The 15,474-nt window shown below is 37.5% G+C and overlaps 1 protein-coding gene across 3 annotated transcripts in view; it reads left to right on the top strand.

The window, feature by feature from the left end:
* The window catches only part of Eya4 (EYA transcriptional coactivator and phosphatase 4), a 254,932-nt gene that overhangs the window by 115,145 nt on the left and 124,313 nt on the right, over positions 1 to 15,474 (top strand). For all 3 annotated transcript variants that reach the window (XM_021173761.1, XM_021173760.1, XM_029482164.1), the window contains exon 3: positions 13,710 to 13,759. In XM_021173761.1, the coding sequence (XP_021029420.1) occupies positions 13,710 to 13,759 (50 nt within the window). The remainder of the gene's footprint in view (positions 1 to 13,709; positions 13,760 to 15,474) is intronic.

The raw sequence follows: 15,474 nt of genomic DNA, 5'->3' as shown, positions 1-15,474 counted from the left end.
TAGGGAAGTGGGGGGCGCTATGGGGGACTTTTGGGATAGCATTGGAAATGTAATTGAGGAAAATATGTAATAAAAATATTAAAAATCAAAAAAAAAATAAGTAAGTTCCCATGTCTTGAGTTTATATCAAGTAAACACCACATCAACACCTGCCTGAGGAAAACAGCATCGCTGTGGTTTCTATTTAGTTTTTTATATACATGACCATTGCACAGCTAGCAATTAGGGACAGTATTGTACTTGGTTCAAGTTTCAGCCATGTTCTCTCTGTCATCCTTTTGTAATTGTTGTCAAAATTAGGTGACTATGCTTTTCCGTTTTGTTTTCGCATGGCAATCCTACCTTAATCTCTCAGCTTCAAGTATCTTTTCTTAGAATTATCTAGGAATGCATCTCACAGTTAATTGTGAAATGCTACAAAATATCTTAATGCAAAAAGGGGAAGGCACAAAGTGGGGAAAACAGTTTCCTGCAAGTCATGGATGCTGAGCAGCATAGGGGATAGTAAAGGAGGCAGGCCTGGAAACTGCAGCAAAGAATCGTTTGTTTATTAATTCAAAGCAAAAGTTGTTAAGGCTTTGCTCAAACTTAACAGGTGCCATGATTAGCCTTAACTCTACTCTGCATATTCCTGTAAAGGAAAGTTGTGTATTTGACAAATGCCAGGGTGGCACTCATAGCGTGCAAGTCACTACTGTGTAGCATACCAGCTGTCAGCAGTTTGTAATAGTTTTACTCTTATCTAATGTGGGGCAAACCTTCACCCTCGCAGACAGGACTTGAGTTATTGGCAGATAGAATCTGAAGGGCTATATAATTTTGTGAGATCAGCACAGCAGTTTCATACTATAAAATATAATTGAAAATAAGCATTTTTTTTTACCAAAAACTTCTTTTTTAAAAATATTGGGGCTATGCTAGCATCTCACTTGTCTCTACAATCTCATTATAATTATCAGCATTGCTTGAGAACTAGATGTAATTATAAATATAAGATAATAAAAAAGATATTGTTAAAGGAAACATTTGGTAGATGAAATCTTCAATAATCTATGTTTATGTTGGAAAACTAAATAGGCTCCCATTAGTGGTCTTGATGAGAACTACCATTTCATAGGAGGCAGACTAACACTTGGAGAGGAGGTCATGTTTTGGTTTCTGCCCATGCCCATGCTCTTGCTACTGTGTTAATGGAGAGGGGTGTTGCAACACATGCTCTTCACAAAGTGTTATCCAAAATTGAATGCCATTTTCTTTCTTGGCTATTACAATATAGCACTCACTTTGATAAGCCATGGTGCAAACAAATGAGATTTCATTTCTGATCAGAAAGTTTGTCGTGGTGCGTACTTCTTAAGAAGACAAGCCGATACAGACGAATTTTTACACCTGTTTTCCTAAAGGTTTTGAGTCCACGTGCATGTGATTAAGAAAAATAATGACAAACCACCCATGCTTCCTCAATGCACAGAGAGCTGACTTTATCCCCCTTAGAGTTTTAGGCATGTTTGAGTGAGTCCCTATTGTACCAGCAACAGACAAATATTTTGCTCCAGTGAATGCTGTTGCATTCAAGCATGCATAAATACAGTAAATAGTGAGTGCCTTGTAATCCCTTAGGAAAGTAGATGTCTCAAAAGCATGTTTCCTCATACTTAAAAATGTAATTCCTTGAGAAGATTTGGATATCAGACATTGTTTTTAGTGATCCCAAATAGACTAAGAAGGAAGACCTTTTCTCGTCTCTGTAGGCTCTCTGGTACTCCCACAGAACGGACACTTCATGAACTTGAATAGAGTAAGACAGCTCTCCATCATTTAAGCGTAAACATGACACAAGTCTGGAGGCTAGTGCCAGCTACAGGTGTAAGGTGTGAAGGTGTTCTCTTCGCATTCCCATCTCTGCAGCTACCACAGAAGCTGCAAGCGGCAGCAGTGGCATTAGTTGGTAGACAGCGACAACTTCAGTTGCTGAAGTTCTGGGGTTTCTGTCTCCAAGGTCCAGGGTTAAAATAGGGAAACACCTTTATCAGCTCCTCCCTGTAAAATGAGAATCTCTAAAAGTGATGCCAGGCTGCATGCAGTTTATTCAAATGAGCCATTTACTCCCCTCCTGCAGGCCATGAAATCATTTGGCCCTAGATGAAAAGATCAAGCAAAAGAAAAAAACAAAAACAAAACCCCAAGAGGAAAATCAGTTATCTGAGAATTGCATGAACAAATTAGAGGCAGTAATTCCCTCAATGGCTATAAATGCCGGGCTGAAATTTATGAAGAATTTGAGATATGAATTAACATTTATTTTTATTTACATTTTTCAAGAGATGAGTTGCATTTTTTAAAGGGTGAGATACATTTTTAAAAAGGTTAGATAACTTTTTTTGTTTGTTTGTTTGTTTTTGTTTTTTCAAGACAGGGTTTCTCTGTATAGCCCTGGCTGTCCTGGAACTCACCTTGTAGACCAGGCCGGCCTCAAACTCAGAAATCTGCCTGCCTCTGCCTCCCAAGTGCTGGGATTAAAGGCATGTGCCACCACCGCCCAAGTGCTGGGATTAAAGGCATGTGCCACCACTGCCCGGCCGGTTAGATACATTTTTAGACATGTTACTTTCTGCAAAGAAAATAATGGTCTGGCAAACTCTTAAGGAAAAAGGGAAGACGAATGTTCAATAATGAACTTGTCTAGAATTCAGCTGTTCCTGTTCTGCTTGTGTTCCACTCGAACTTAATGCGTGCCTTCTCATTTGTAAATATAAACAAGTTTTATCTTAGAAAAACCTCACATAGAAGGATGACCCTTTACATGTAATCCTAATTTCATGACTTTCTTCTGCCTCTAATGAACATGCAATAAAAGTGAGTTAAATAAGAATGTAATTAATTTCCCATTTTGTGCCTTGTGTACTAAAGGCAAAAGAACATTTTGTGTGTAAGAACCGGAGAGAATAACGAAACTGAAATCTTACAGATCTGTCCTCCTTTCAAAAGCAAACACAAATGAAAGTGTGGGTTGGAAACTATAAAAAGTGTCACCCTAACTGAGGTTACCTTGCCACAAACTATGTTGCTTTAAGAGAAATTTCAAGTGAAATCTGCTGTTTGGAAAACCTAGTACAAGATTTTAATCCTGTGAGACACAGCAACAATTAGCTCTGAGTGTGTCCTATGACAGCAGGTAGATAGCCCGGGGACTCCACCAAGCCGTGTGGCTTTGTCAAAGTACCTTCAGATAAGTGCTGCTCCTCAGATCTTACAGGGCTCTGGGAGCTGGGATAGCGTCAGCCTCAGCCAGCGAGTCATGTCACTATAACTCAGAAGGGTGCAGAAAGCCAGCGACCAGAGCCAAGCCTGTGGCGTCCCCAGGCCTCTGTCTAGCTAACCTACATTGAGGCACTGCTCAGGGAGCCAGAGGGTTCGCGCCCAAGGAAAGTATTTTTAAGGCTACCTGAATGGAGACTAGGGACCATAAACTCAGTGTTCTGTAATTCTGGGACCAGCCTTCATTTTCCTGACACTGCAGAATGGAATTTATTGCCTGTTGAACTTCACACACACACATGCAAAAAACTCACTTCCAAATACAACTGGAATCTGTTTCAGGTGTTTGGAACTCGAGGTAAGTTATAGTTAGCTTTTGACAGAAGCCTTATCCATGCTGTTATATGCGGCACAGCTAGACCTGCATTTAACATGTGGCACTTCCGTTTCAGAGCAGATTTTTTTTCTAATTAAGATGAATACGTTTAGAGTAAACATGATAGAATAAATATGTCTAGAAAGTGGGCAAGAAAGTCTATTTGATAAAATTCTGAATCTGTCCATACTTAAAGTAAAAATTAGAATTTGTCTTTGTTTACTCTAAAAACTCTAATTACTTTCGTGGTGGGAGAACAGTAGGTAAGGTGATAATTGATTAAGCGGTTATACCATCACTGTGAAACTGCAACAGACAAGTTAAGACTTTCCTTAACCGTTGCAGGTTACAAGGTTTGAAAATCTATCCCCTGTCATTCAAATTGAAGACTTTATTTTCTAGGGAAATTGTGAAAATCCCCTGTCACTCAAATTGAAGACTTTATTTTCTAGGGAAATTGTTTGGGGATCTTGAGGAGAGTTTTCCCTTTCATGAGATCTGAGGTGTGTTTGTCTTAATAATTACCACTTCATAAGGCTTAAGAGAAGAGGTGCCCTCTTTCATTCATGATATTTTATTTGGGGTATGTTTCTGAAACCACATTATAAGAACAAGTTTAACTTCTAAGGTCTTAAAGGATTTTATTGTCCCCACCCCACCCCACCCCCCAATTTGGAAATAAGCTTCAGATAGATTTAAAATCTTGATGTAGAAACTTTTGAAATGCTTTGCCTCAAGTCACTTAAACACATCCTTAGGTTTGTAGGCCACAAGATGAAGAGAACAGAAACTGCTGTTTGCTGTATAAAAGGTATGGAACTGGGGAGTTAGCATGGTGAGAGCAGCAAAGGTCTGTCTGATGATGACTAAGGAAGGTGGGCTGTTGGTGGACTTGTTTATTCCTTCTGTATACACACACACACACACACACACAGACATATGCACAGACACACACAGACACACATGCATACACATACAGAGACACAAACGTACACAAAAACCTACACACTTACCCACACAGACACACACACACACACACGCAGACACACAAATATACACAGACACCCACACACTCACAAACAGACACACACATACACACACACACATACACACATACACATACAGAGACACAAACATACACATACACACACACACACACACACATACTCATTCACAGACACACACACCGTAAAACATAGTACAAAAGGAGAAAATGTTCCCTGATTCTAAGTATCTGTGAAAACTGCTTTACTGCCAAAGTTAAAGAGTTTAGGGGCGTTGGGGGTGAAAGGGAGAATAAATGAGTCCAGTTAGTGAGCTTTCTCACATGGTCCTCAGCGAGACCCACTGAGCTGCTCACGTTGATCCTCCGCTGTCTCCTGCTCCACTCTGAACCGGAGTTACTATTTTCTAAAAGACTGCCATTATTTTGATTTTCATCTTGTAATCAACATTTACTAAACTACTGAAATATGCTTATCAAAATGATTCCCAAAAGCAAATACCAATAGGTGTATACATTACTTTGTGTTATAACTTCTTTAGTTATAAGTTCGCAAAGGGCAGAGAAGAATGAGACTAGTGCTCCTTTTGTCTCTATTTTGATTTTTCTCTCTACCGCCCCCCACCCCCTTCTTTGTAAGTGTTCTGGGAATCTTTAAAAATTAAACAGCATAACTCTGGAGGAAAGTGCCACCACACAGAAAGGAAAGGGTCCTCTGTATGAGTTCAGGGGTAGCCACACCATTTACTCTAGGAAAACAGTGCAAGACGATTTTAAGGGGAATTTGGCTGTTGAAGAAATACAAAAGCCAGGTGGCGTCAGGAGTGTACACGGTGAGAAACAGATAAATTGCGCTTCAACCCAGATCTCAGAAAGCTGTTTTAACTGAGGTCAAAAGGAGACTATTGTAAGTGTATCTCAATTATTTATTAGGTTTCTCTGGAATGAGACCTTCACAAGAGTTAGACCCAATCAGTCATTCGCCTGTGTGGGTGTGTTGTTCAGTCAGAAGAGAGTCTCTACCCACGTATTTAGAATTGACAAATATTTAGAGTGAGAAAAATTTTGACAGTAACAGAGTACCACTTCATTAATCAAAGTGACTTCTACTTGTAATGGTTTTTGTAGTAAGCTAATTAAGTATTACTTAAAGTTATATGGTTAAAGGTGCTCTCTCTTCTGGTGCCCTAGTTGTATGTGTGCTTTGTGGAATTGTTATGCGCTTTGCTGGCAAATAGTTTAAATTGTTACCTTAGTTTGATAGAAAAACAATGCAAACAGAAAACACGATATCTGTGGTTTTTAGAGTGTGTATTATACTATCATCTGTGTTTTATTAGTTCTGCCAAATGAATTTCCTCTTTAGATTAGTACTTCATGAGAAAGAGTTTATTTTAAAATAACATGCAAGACATGCAAGAAAAAATTTAATGAAAAATTAGCCTAGAATAGATTCTAAAAAAATGAGAACATTGTATAATATTGCAGAAAATAGGTTAAAATGTATCACACTGCAAGTATATGCTTTCTGTGTGGTATCAATTTAAATCTAAGGAATCATTCTACATTTTTAGAATTTTTTAAATAGCCATTTTAATAGATCAAGAGCACAAAATTAAAAAATACCAGAGTCTTTATGTATACATATTTGAGTCGATGTGCTATACAGTAATACTTGCATGAATATAAATAAATTTATCAAATTACAATTTAATATTTCCTTTACATTTTTGTTTGCATCATATAAACTTTTTTAAATGTTAAAGGATTTTTTAGTTGGTAACAGAGTAATGATGTTTATATTTGTTGCATTAAGAGGGCTTTTAAATACATAATTTAAAAATGTGGTTTTTAAAAATTCACTTAAGGAGGAGGAGGAAGTAGAGGTGGAGGTGGAAGAAGAGAAGGAGGAGGAGGAGGAAGAGAGAGAGAGAGGGGGACAGAGAGAGAGAGAGAGAGAGGGAGAGAGAGAGAGAGAGAGAGAGAGACAGAGAGAGAGAGAGAGAGAGAGAAACATTTGCATATGGATAACAACAATGTTATCATTATTCCCCAATAGGAACTAGCTCTCCAGCTAGTTGTTCATTTTGGGAGGGCCAGTTATCAGTTACACATAATAGGCAAGTGATGCTAGTTGAGCTAGAGTGTTTTACATGGTAACTGATATTTACACTTTAAAATGTGATGTGTCATCTGTGCCCGTGGCCAAACTCTTCTGAGGCTTCATGACTAAGATGAGCTGACTTTGTTAAGCGGTAGAGGGCTGGGTTGCTTGGGTCCTGTTGTGCTTGGCAGGTTGTGATAAATGGGAGAGTTTTTCTTAACCTCGTGGCCATAACATTCCAATATCTTGAAAAGGGCGTCATGGGGTAGAAGACGTTGCCAAAACATTACGAAGTTTTCTCTACTTGGGGGTTGGGGATAAATTATTGAGATTATTTTAAAGCATTAGTTCTGAGAAATCATATTTTCTCTTCCACAGAGGGAAGCCTAGCAATAAAGATGCTGATATGTAAAAATGGGGGATTATTCTTCCCTGTTTCCTTATGATTGCTCAGTACAATGAGCAACATTACTTCGTTTGCAGTGGATTCCACTAAATCACTTTACAATTCAGGAACAATAAAACCCATTTTTTTCTTATGATAAAGTATGCCTTTCGATTACAGATACATGGGACTTTTTAAAAAAATGAGTAAATGTCAATAAAAGACACAACAAAAAAAGAAAACCCTACAAAAACCAGGAAGAGACATGACTTTGGTACTTACTGTGCATATTTGTAAGGAGAAAGCAAGTTTGTGTAAAAACACTTACCTGCAGTATTTTATGTAAACTCTTAAAAGTGGAGGACCTAGTCTTGTTTCCACACTAGGGGAGGGGGTGCAGGACAGGAACTTTCCCCCTGAGCTGTAACACAATATGTTACGGCATCTCTCAATTCCTCTTGTGGCATTTTAAGTTCTGAATTACCTTTGCCCTGTTGGGTGATAATGAAACAACATACCATTAGGAGGGGTTGAAATATTTCTAAATAATCCATAGAGCATGTGGTATTTCTGGCAGATGACAAAGGACTATGGCATAACGGAGGAGAAAATAGATGTAGTAGAATTTTGAGGGTTGATTCAGTTTGACATCTGGTTCCATGCTTATGAACAGTACATAAATAATTATGCTTTATTTTCCTGTGCTATTGTAATAAGTTATTTTTCAAGCACACAGCCTTGAGACAGGCTATCAAACAACTGGAATGTTATTGTGGTGGTGGATGTCAATCGAGAATTATAGACCTAGGTTTTTTCCACTTAAACATGATTTCTCCCCAGTGTGTGATTTTGTTTAACCTCCCTCCCCAAGCCAAGGTCCCTACGCTGAACACCAGAAACAAATACTACAGGGGAGAAAAGGCGTCCACTTTGTTATTTGTTTTGTCTTCTTTCGGGGTGTGTGTGTGTGTGTGTGTGTGTGTGTGTGTGTGTGTAGTGTACCTTCATGCATCTGTGTTCATATGTATGTGGGCTCACCTATATGTGCAGTATACCATATGCACACACTTGTACGTGTAGCACTACTGTTTTGAATCTTCATACTTAATTTTGCTGAATGTTGCAGTTGCAATACTCATTTGTGTCTTTAATATAGCACGCAAAAGAGATTACGTCAGTTTCTTTTTTACTGAAACAGATGCAACTTTGTGTTATGAATTAAGAAAAAGTCATATAATTGTTGCTATTCCAAGAAGTATAATTTTACTATTTCAGACCACAAAAAAGTTAGGATCCTTGCTGTTCTGCTGTATTAGGCTATTCTTCAATTTTATTCCACCAGGTCATGAAACAGACTTTACCAAGTATGCACATACACACTACATCTTGATTTACTGTGTACTTTATGTATTGTTTGCTCAGTCAGATGCATACTTAGAACACTCATATTGGAAATTGAAGTAAAGCTAGAAAGTTTAAAGTATTGTTGACAATAATCTCTACTTTATCCCCTTTATTTACAAAGAGTTTTGAATGGAAAAGTTTATATTTTCATAGATTTGGAACAAATTCTCTTCCACCACCATTCATTGGGATATAAATAGTAACTTGCTCATGGCATTCGGAAACTTTCAGTTTTGTTGTTTTTGTCTGAGATTTACAATTTCAGAATTGATCTTTAATTTTCTCTATAAAAGAAGTTATGAGATGTAAAGTTAACTTGAAAACATTAAAATTTGAAAAATGGCCTCTCTAAAATATCATTTTCCTTAAGTTATACGTTATTGTTAATGTTTTAGGAACCTGAAACAGCAAGATAAAGTAGGAAATAACTGTAGTAATTGATTCCAGCTTTTTGAAAAGACGATTAGTAATATCAAAAAAGGTCATTCTTATTTATGCACTTTCTTAGGAGTTACTTCTACTTTCTCTCAAGAGATTGTGAGCTTCTCAAAGCACCAAGTGGTTAAAAAAATGTGTGGAAAATATGTAGTTTGATATTTAGACTTTACAATGCTTGTCATAATAGAAAACATTCTAAAAATTATATTTTCTAGCTTTTAAAAATACTATTTGTAACACCAAATCTCTCATCCTCTACAACTTATTTCATATTATTCTTATGTTACTCAGGTCAACGCAGCCTAACAGTCTTGACCAATAAATTGTATTTTAGATGAGTTTATAAATGGTGGTTGTCTGACTAAATAATATTGCCTGCTTTCGCTGCCCAGTTATTCTCCTTTGTTTTCTTCTGTGCTCTTGGCTCTCCTGGCATCGATTTCCTCGTTTATCACTAGCATGCTCCTCATCCATCACTTCTCATCGGTCACATGATCCCCAAAGTCAGGCCCTTGCTGCTCTAGGCCACGGAGACTCAGCTGAAAACTGATGCAACCATATTTTAAACTTCCTAGTGGCTACGTGATAAAAGAAGAAATGTGGGGAAATGTTTTATCAGATCTAATATATTCAAGATCTCATCTCACTTCCCAACTCAAATGATACAGTGATATTTTTACTTTCTTTTGTCAATACTCAGATTTTTGAGGTCCAGTGTGTATTTATGCAGAGAATGGGTTAGTTCACTCCACCCTTGATGTGAATTCTAAGTAGTAAATCCATGGCTGTGTATCTTTGCTGGCCACCCTGCTGAGCAGCTGGAATTCTGTTTGTCTCATGCATAGAGAGTGGTTGGTGTTTCTCTGGCTTTCAGTAATGTTTTGCTATGAGAACACACTGATAGAAAGTAAGTTGCTTTTCACAACAAACCTTGACTGTAACTAACGGGGTAGTGGTGCTGGTACAGTAGATGCTAGAGATAACAGATAACCTTTTGAGACTCCTTTCTTTTCCTTACCTTGAATTTAAATGTTATCTGTTTTTGATTTTTAAAAGAGCAGTTATTTCAGTAGCCTAATTTAGGAGATGTGCTAAGAGATTTCTGTAGTGATAGGAAGTAACAAGTGTGCTCTTCTTTGGAAAGTGGTCCATGGAACTTTAATTTTAATGCACAGAGTTTGTGAGTCCACGGAGCAAAGTTTCAGTTGGATAAGTCCTCAGACCTGCTGCTCAACATAGTGCCTACAGATAACAGCAGTCTGCTACACATATAAACACTTCCAAAGAAAGTAGAACTTAGGTTGTTTTCTTAGCCTAGGCACACAAGTAAGATGAGATTTTTGGAGATGATTGATATCTTCAGTAGCACATTATGGCAATGACAGCACAGTTATATTCTTATCACAGAGTCATAAATCTATGCACATTATGTACATATGTACACCTTTTTGTATTTCAACCATACCTCGGAAAGAAAGAAGAAGAAGAACGGAGGGGTAGGCAGGGAGTGAGGAGGGAGGGAGGGAAGAAGGAAGGAAGGACAACTTAAAAAATAAAAACAACTTGAAAACGCAGCACAGGAGAGGACAGACTTGGTATATACCCTTTACCTTTGTTTCCTGGCAAGTTGATGTTTTTGCTGGAATTTGGGCAAATTGTCCAACCAATGTGCAACTCAGCTCCTTTATCTTTATCTTTTTCTTCTTCCTTTTCTATCTATCTATCTATCTATCTATCTATCTATCTATCTATCTATCTATCTATCTATCTGCATATCAATGTTTCTTTCTTTCTTTCCTTCTTTCTGTGTATCTATGTACCTATGTGCATATGTATGTATGATACATGCATGTATATATGTATTTATCTATCTATGTACCTATCTATGTATCTTTCTATGTATCTATGTATCTGTATGTGTATGTACCTATGTTGTATGTATCTATTTATCTATCTGTCATCTATCTACCTATCCATCTGATCTTCTACCTACCTATTATCTTTTATATATCTGCATACCTAGCTACTTATTAATTGATCTGCCTATCCCTCTTTTCTTTTTATTGGTTACCTACTTAGTTGAACTTTGGAGTAAGACTCTTACTACATATGTCCATGCTGCCTTTGAACTCTTGGATATTCTATGAAAACCAGGATTTGCACTTAAATTGTGACCATGAGTTTGAGCCTTATTTCCAGCCTTGCTTATTCCAAGTCAGCTTGAATTTTACTGGAGACAGAGGTGGTGCATTCAGTGAGAACATGCTCTCTTTCAGAGCATGCACGAGTCAGAAGATGCTGTTCAAATAGAAGAGTGAGCCAAGGCTGGTGGACCCCGCCATTGCAGAACATAATAAACTTAGTAAATATCTACATTTTCGAAGTTCTGTTTAACTTTTTCGCTATGGATTAAGAAATCAGATAGAGGCTATGCACAGCTTAGTGATAGAACAGTTGCCTGGAATGCTTCCAGCTACAGGTTACTCTGTAGTTACTCTGCAGCTGAAAATAAATGAATAAATAAACAAGTAGAAATTAGACATCACCATGAAGCAGAAAGGGTTTGGACTTTCATATAACTGCAGATTTTCAAGGACAGGCACAATTTTCAAAACACATTAATACTACTGTCAACTGCAATATTCAGGTTTGCTCAGAAATGCCTGTACAGAATGCCTTCCACCCCCACCCCACCCCACCCCCACGGGCTCCTATTTCAGCTTGCATCTTAGCTATGTTTGCTGCTAAGCTGCTGACTCACTTAATGAACAAGCATCTTCTCTGATACTGTGGATGACTCCTCTCTGCCCTTCAGCATCCACTGTGTCCCTTTCCACCTGCCTTCTAGATTGTACCCATTCCAAGTGTATGTTAGAGATTTTCAACAGTCTGAACTGTCCGAAGGTAAATTTCTAAGTTCTTTACTTGGTATAGGGGCATTATCATGTGATTTGTCTGGCAAATTCCTTGTTGGTAGAATACCTTCTTTGGGGTACACAGAATTGTTTTTGTTTACAGCCTCAAATGCTCAATTCAGAGGCCAGTTCATTTGCCTCTTTTCTCATGTTCTTAAGGCAGAGTTAATTTGTCCCCTTTATACCACATGCACTTGCTCAATTCTTACTTAGTTCTTACACTTCTGAAAGACTACTTTCCCCTCATCTGACAACGAGCTGGATATAATATTATCAATCTTAGTAGAGACACAGCTCTAATAATGGCTAAAGTATAACATATTCCTTCTTATTAGTATGTTATAAGCTTAATAAAGCCTGTGTACTCGATAAGAGAACATGAGTCTCCACTGATGGGTTCTAAGGCTTCTTCAGTCAGCCCCAAAGTTACCCTCTTGAGGAAACTGGCATGCAGTTTGGGATCATTTCTGCATGCTCATCTGGTAGCTCTTTGCAGGAAATCTTTATCATGATATCTTTCTGTTTACTTCTTATTTTCTATTTATAATGCTGGCAAAGACTTTATAATAGGTTTAAATACTCATTTAGTTTTTGAGAAACTAAATTAAATGCGCATTTGTATTTTAGAAAGATAACTTTACCAAACAAATGTGTTCTTTGATAATCTCATACGTGTATATGTCTTCTGATTGCTATAACTCAAACCTTTCTTATCCCCCACTGGACTTTCCCACTGATGGGATAAAGGCTGACAAGTGTCATCCTCTGCAGAGCAGGCTATGCTTGCTGGGCCTCGAGGCTACATACTTGAGATTAAAACTCAGTGATTCTGTATGCACAGAAATGCTTCTTTAATGCACACATCTATAATATGTGACATGGGAAGGTATGTTATATGTTCCTAATATGAATGAAGAGTTTCTGAAGAGTCTGTTCCATATACAATACTCCCATAGGACCACAGTAATGCAGTGGGCAAGGTACCCATATGCCTGTAATCCCAGGATTTAGCTGGAAGAGGCAGGGGGATAAAAAAAAGTCAAGGTCACCTTCAGCTGTATAGCAAGTTCCAAGCTCTTTTGGGTTCCATGAGACACTGTCTCAGAAGCCATTCCCACACAAACAGATACAAATCAGACAGTTATCTATTCTTTAGGTTAAATGGAAGAGACAACGGGTTTGTGTGTTGTCTTACTTGTAGAAGGTGACCTGCATGGCAACTCCCAGAAGGAATTGCTACTTTTCCTTCCTCACCTATATGATGGGTTAAAAACCTAAGTTAATTTGGAGTTTGTGCAGGTTGTGTAAAAAGTCTACACTGGTCAAACTTCATTGACATGCTGAGAATGTATTAAATGCTCAGTCAAGATGGAAATGAGAGAATTTAGCATAGCAATGACTTCACTGGTGCTATTATTGTTGTTTTGTTGTTGTTGTATTGTTGTTGATGATGATGATGTATGCATTAATAGGAGACAGAATCCCCTCCTCTGGCAAAACATTCTCAGTGGACTGAGAACAGTGAGACTCCCTAGTTTCTGACTGGGGAACTTGATTGTTTGGTTTCTTTGTTCTTCTGGTCCACGGCTGTTTTAACCACATATTTTACATAGTCATGGAACCCGGGGAAGTACATTTGGCAGCTGTTCCTGTGGCAATAATGGAATGTAGTATCTAGTGCTGTGCGCTATTGCACACAGTGTGGGGAAGAGTATACAGAGATGTTTGTGGGCAGGGCCAGAGCCACTTTGTATTTAAAGAGCATGTGACCCTGAGTGCAGAAGTTGTATTCTCGTAAGATAATAACTAATGTTCTCTTCCTACAGGTAAAGAAAACGTGCCCAGAATCAGATGTCTCGGAACCTCAGAATTCCAGGTACAGTAATAAAAATAAAAACTTCATTAAGAAAAATTACAGTTTTGGAAAATCACTAAGCTGTCACACTCTAAATCTGATATGATACAGATTGAAACACTGATATTTTCAAGGAGTAGATGGATGCATGGATAGATGGATGGACAGATGGACAGACAGATAGATAGAATGCATATCTGGCAAGAGCATTATTCATCCCAAAATCCATTTTTAAAAGAAAAGATTGAAGTCAACTTCAAAGAATAATATAAGAATTTCTAGCAACACTTCAAAAACTTTTCCATGGGTATTATTTTAAAAACCTTATTTTTATTCATTTTAAAACTTTCTTATAAATTTTTTTTTCTGGAATTGTACTCGGGCCGGAACAATCATTGAATCTGTTTTTTATTAAACTCCATATTTTTCTTTCTAATGAAATGTGACTGAATTTTGAGAGTACTAGCAAATTAAAAATCTCAAAATCAACTTAACATTCTGGTTATTGTTTGGGGGAACTGGTAGAAGAGACAAATTAAAATGGCCACGCCTTTCATATAGGAATTTAATAGCATTTACTTGTTTTTGGTTTGGCCAGATGCTCAACAGATCTGCTCCAAGCCTGTGTGTTGTCACTGCTTTCATTTCAGAATCTAGGGTTGTTTTAAGTGGACAAGTCAAAGAGTATATGAATACCATGACAATAAAAGGAACACGTTCTTACCATGCTAGTGCTATGACTTGCTCTATGTTATTAAGACACTGCTTATTGTGACATGCACACTGGTGTACTGTGACTTTTATTCTGCATAGGATATATGTAGTGATATTTCTCAAAATACCAGAACAATGCAGATATCATTAAACTGCTAAGGCTCCCATACTTTCCTTTTGAAGAGTCAATGTACATCATAGACCATCTATTTACCAGTCAAGTAATTCTTGTGTGGTAGGATATTCCTCTAATTGATTCTTTTACCTATTAAATGATTGTTTGTATGCTTTTCCTTTAGGTAATTTAAGGGCATAGGTAATGATACGGAATTATTGATACCTGGCCTTTTGACTTTAAAATTAGTTGTCAAAATAAGGTTGAATAATTTCTGTGTATTAAGGCTTTATGAGGTGGACAGATCATCAGATTTTTGGCAACATAATCTAGAATGTATGGGGAGGAGAGAGATCTCTAGAGCCTGTTCCTGAGACACTTCCTCATAATTTCACTGCAGCTATGACTAACAGACATATGATTTATTTAGTAAGATTTATATAAGTAATTGGGTAATTTTTGTAAGCAACATATGGGAAGGAGCATGCTGGAAAATAGCAAGATAATCATATTCATTATCAATATTTCATGTCAAATAATTTATAACCAATTCTGTTCAGAATCTTTTGACATACTATCATCAAGTACATTTTAAGTGAGCAGAAAGCTACAGCCACAAGCTACTCCTAGTTCCAAATGGTATCACTGAGTTAGAAAGGAAAGAAACAAATACAAGGCTTAAAGATCTTAGTCCTAGAATTGGATCGCTCTTTTCTATGTGGAAAATCTCTGCCTGTGTGCTGATAAAAATATAATCTTAAAGCAGGTGTAGTTCAGTGGCAGGAGACTTATATAACAGGCATGGGGCTCTAGGTTTGAACCAAACATTGAAAAAAATCAATGAAAGAAGAAAGAAGTACAGAAAGAAAGAGAGAGAGAGAGAGAGAGAGAGAGAGAGAGAGAGAGA

Source organism: Mus caroli, chromosome 10, assembly GCF_900094665.2.
Source record: "Mus caroli chromosome 10, CAROLI_EIJ_v1.1, whole genome shotgun sequence".
Classification (NCBI taxonomy): Eukaryota; Metazoa; Chordata; class Mammalia; order Rodentia; family Muridae; genus Mus; species Mus caroli.
Note: the sequence above shows the minus strand (reverse complement) of the source record. Positions and strands in the feature narration are given on the sequence as shown.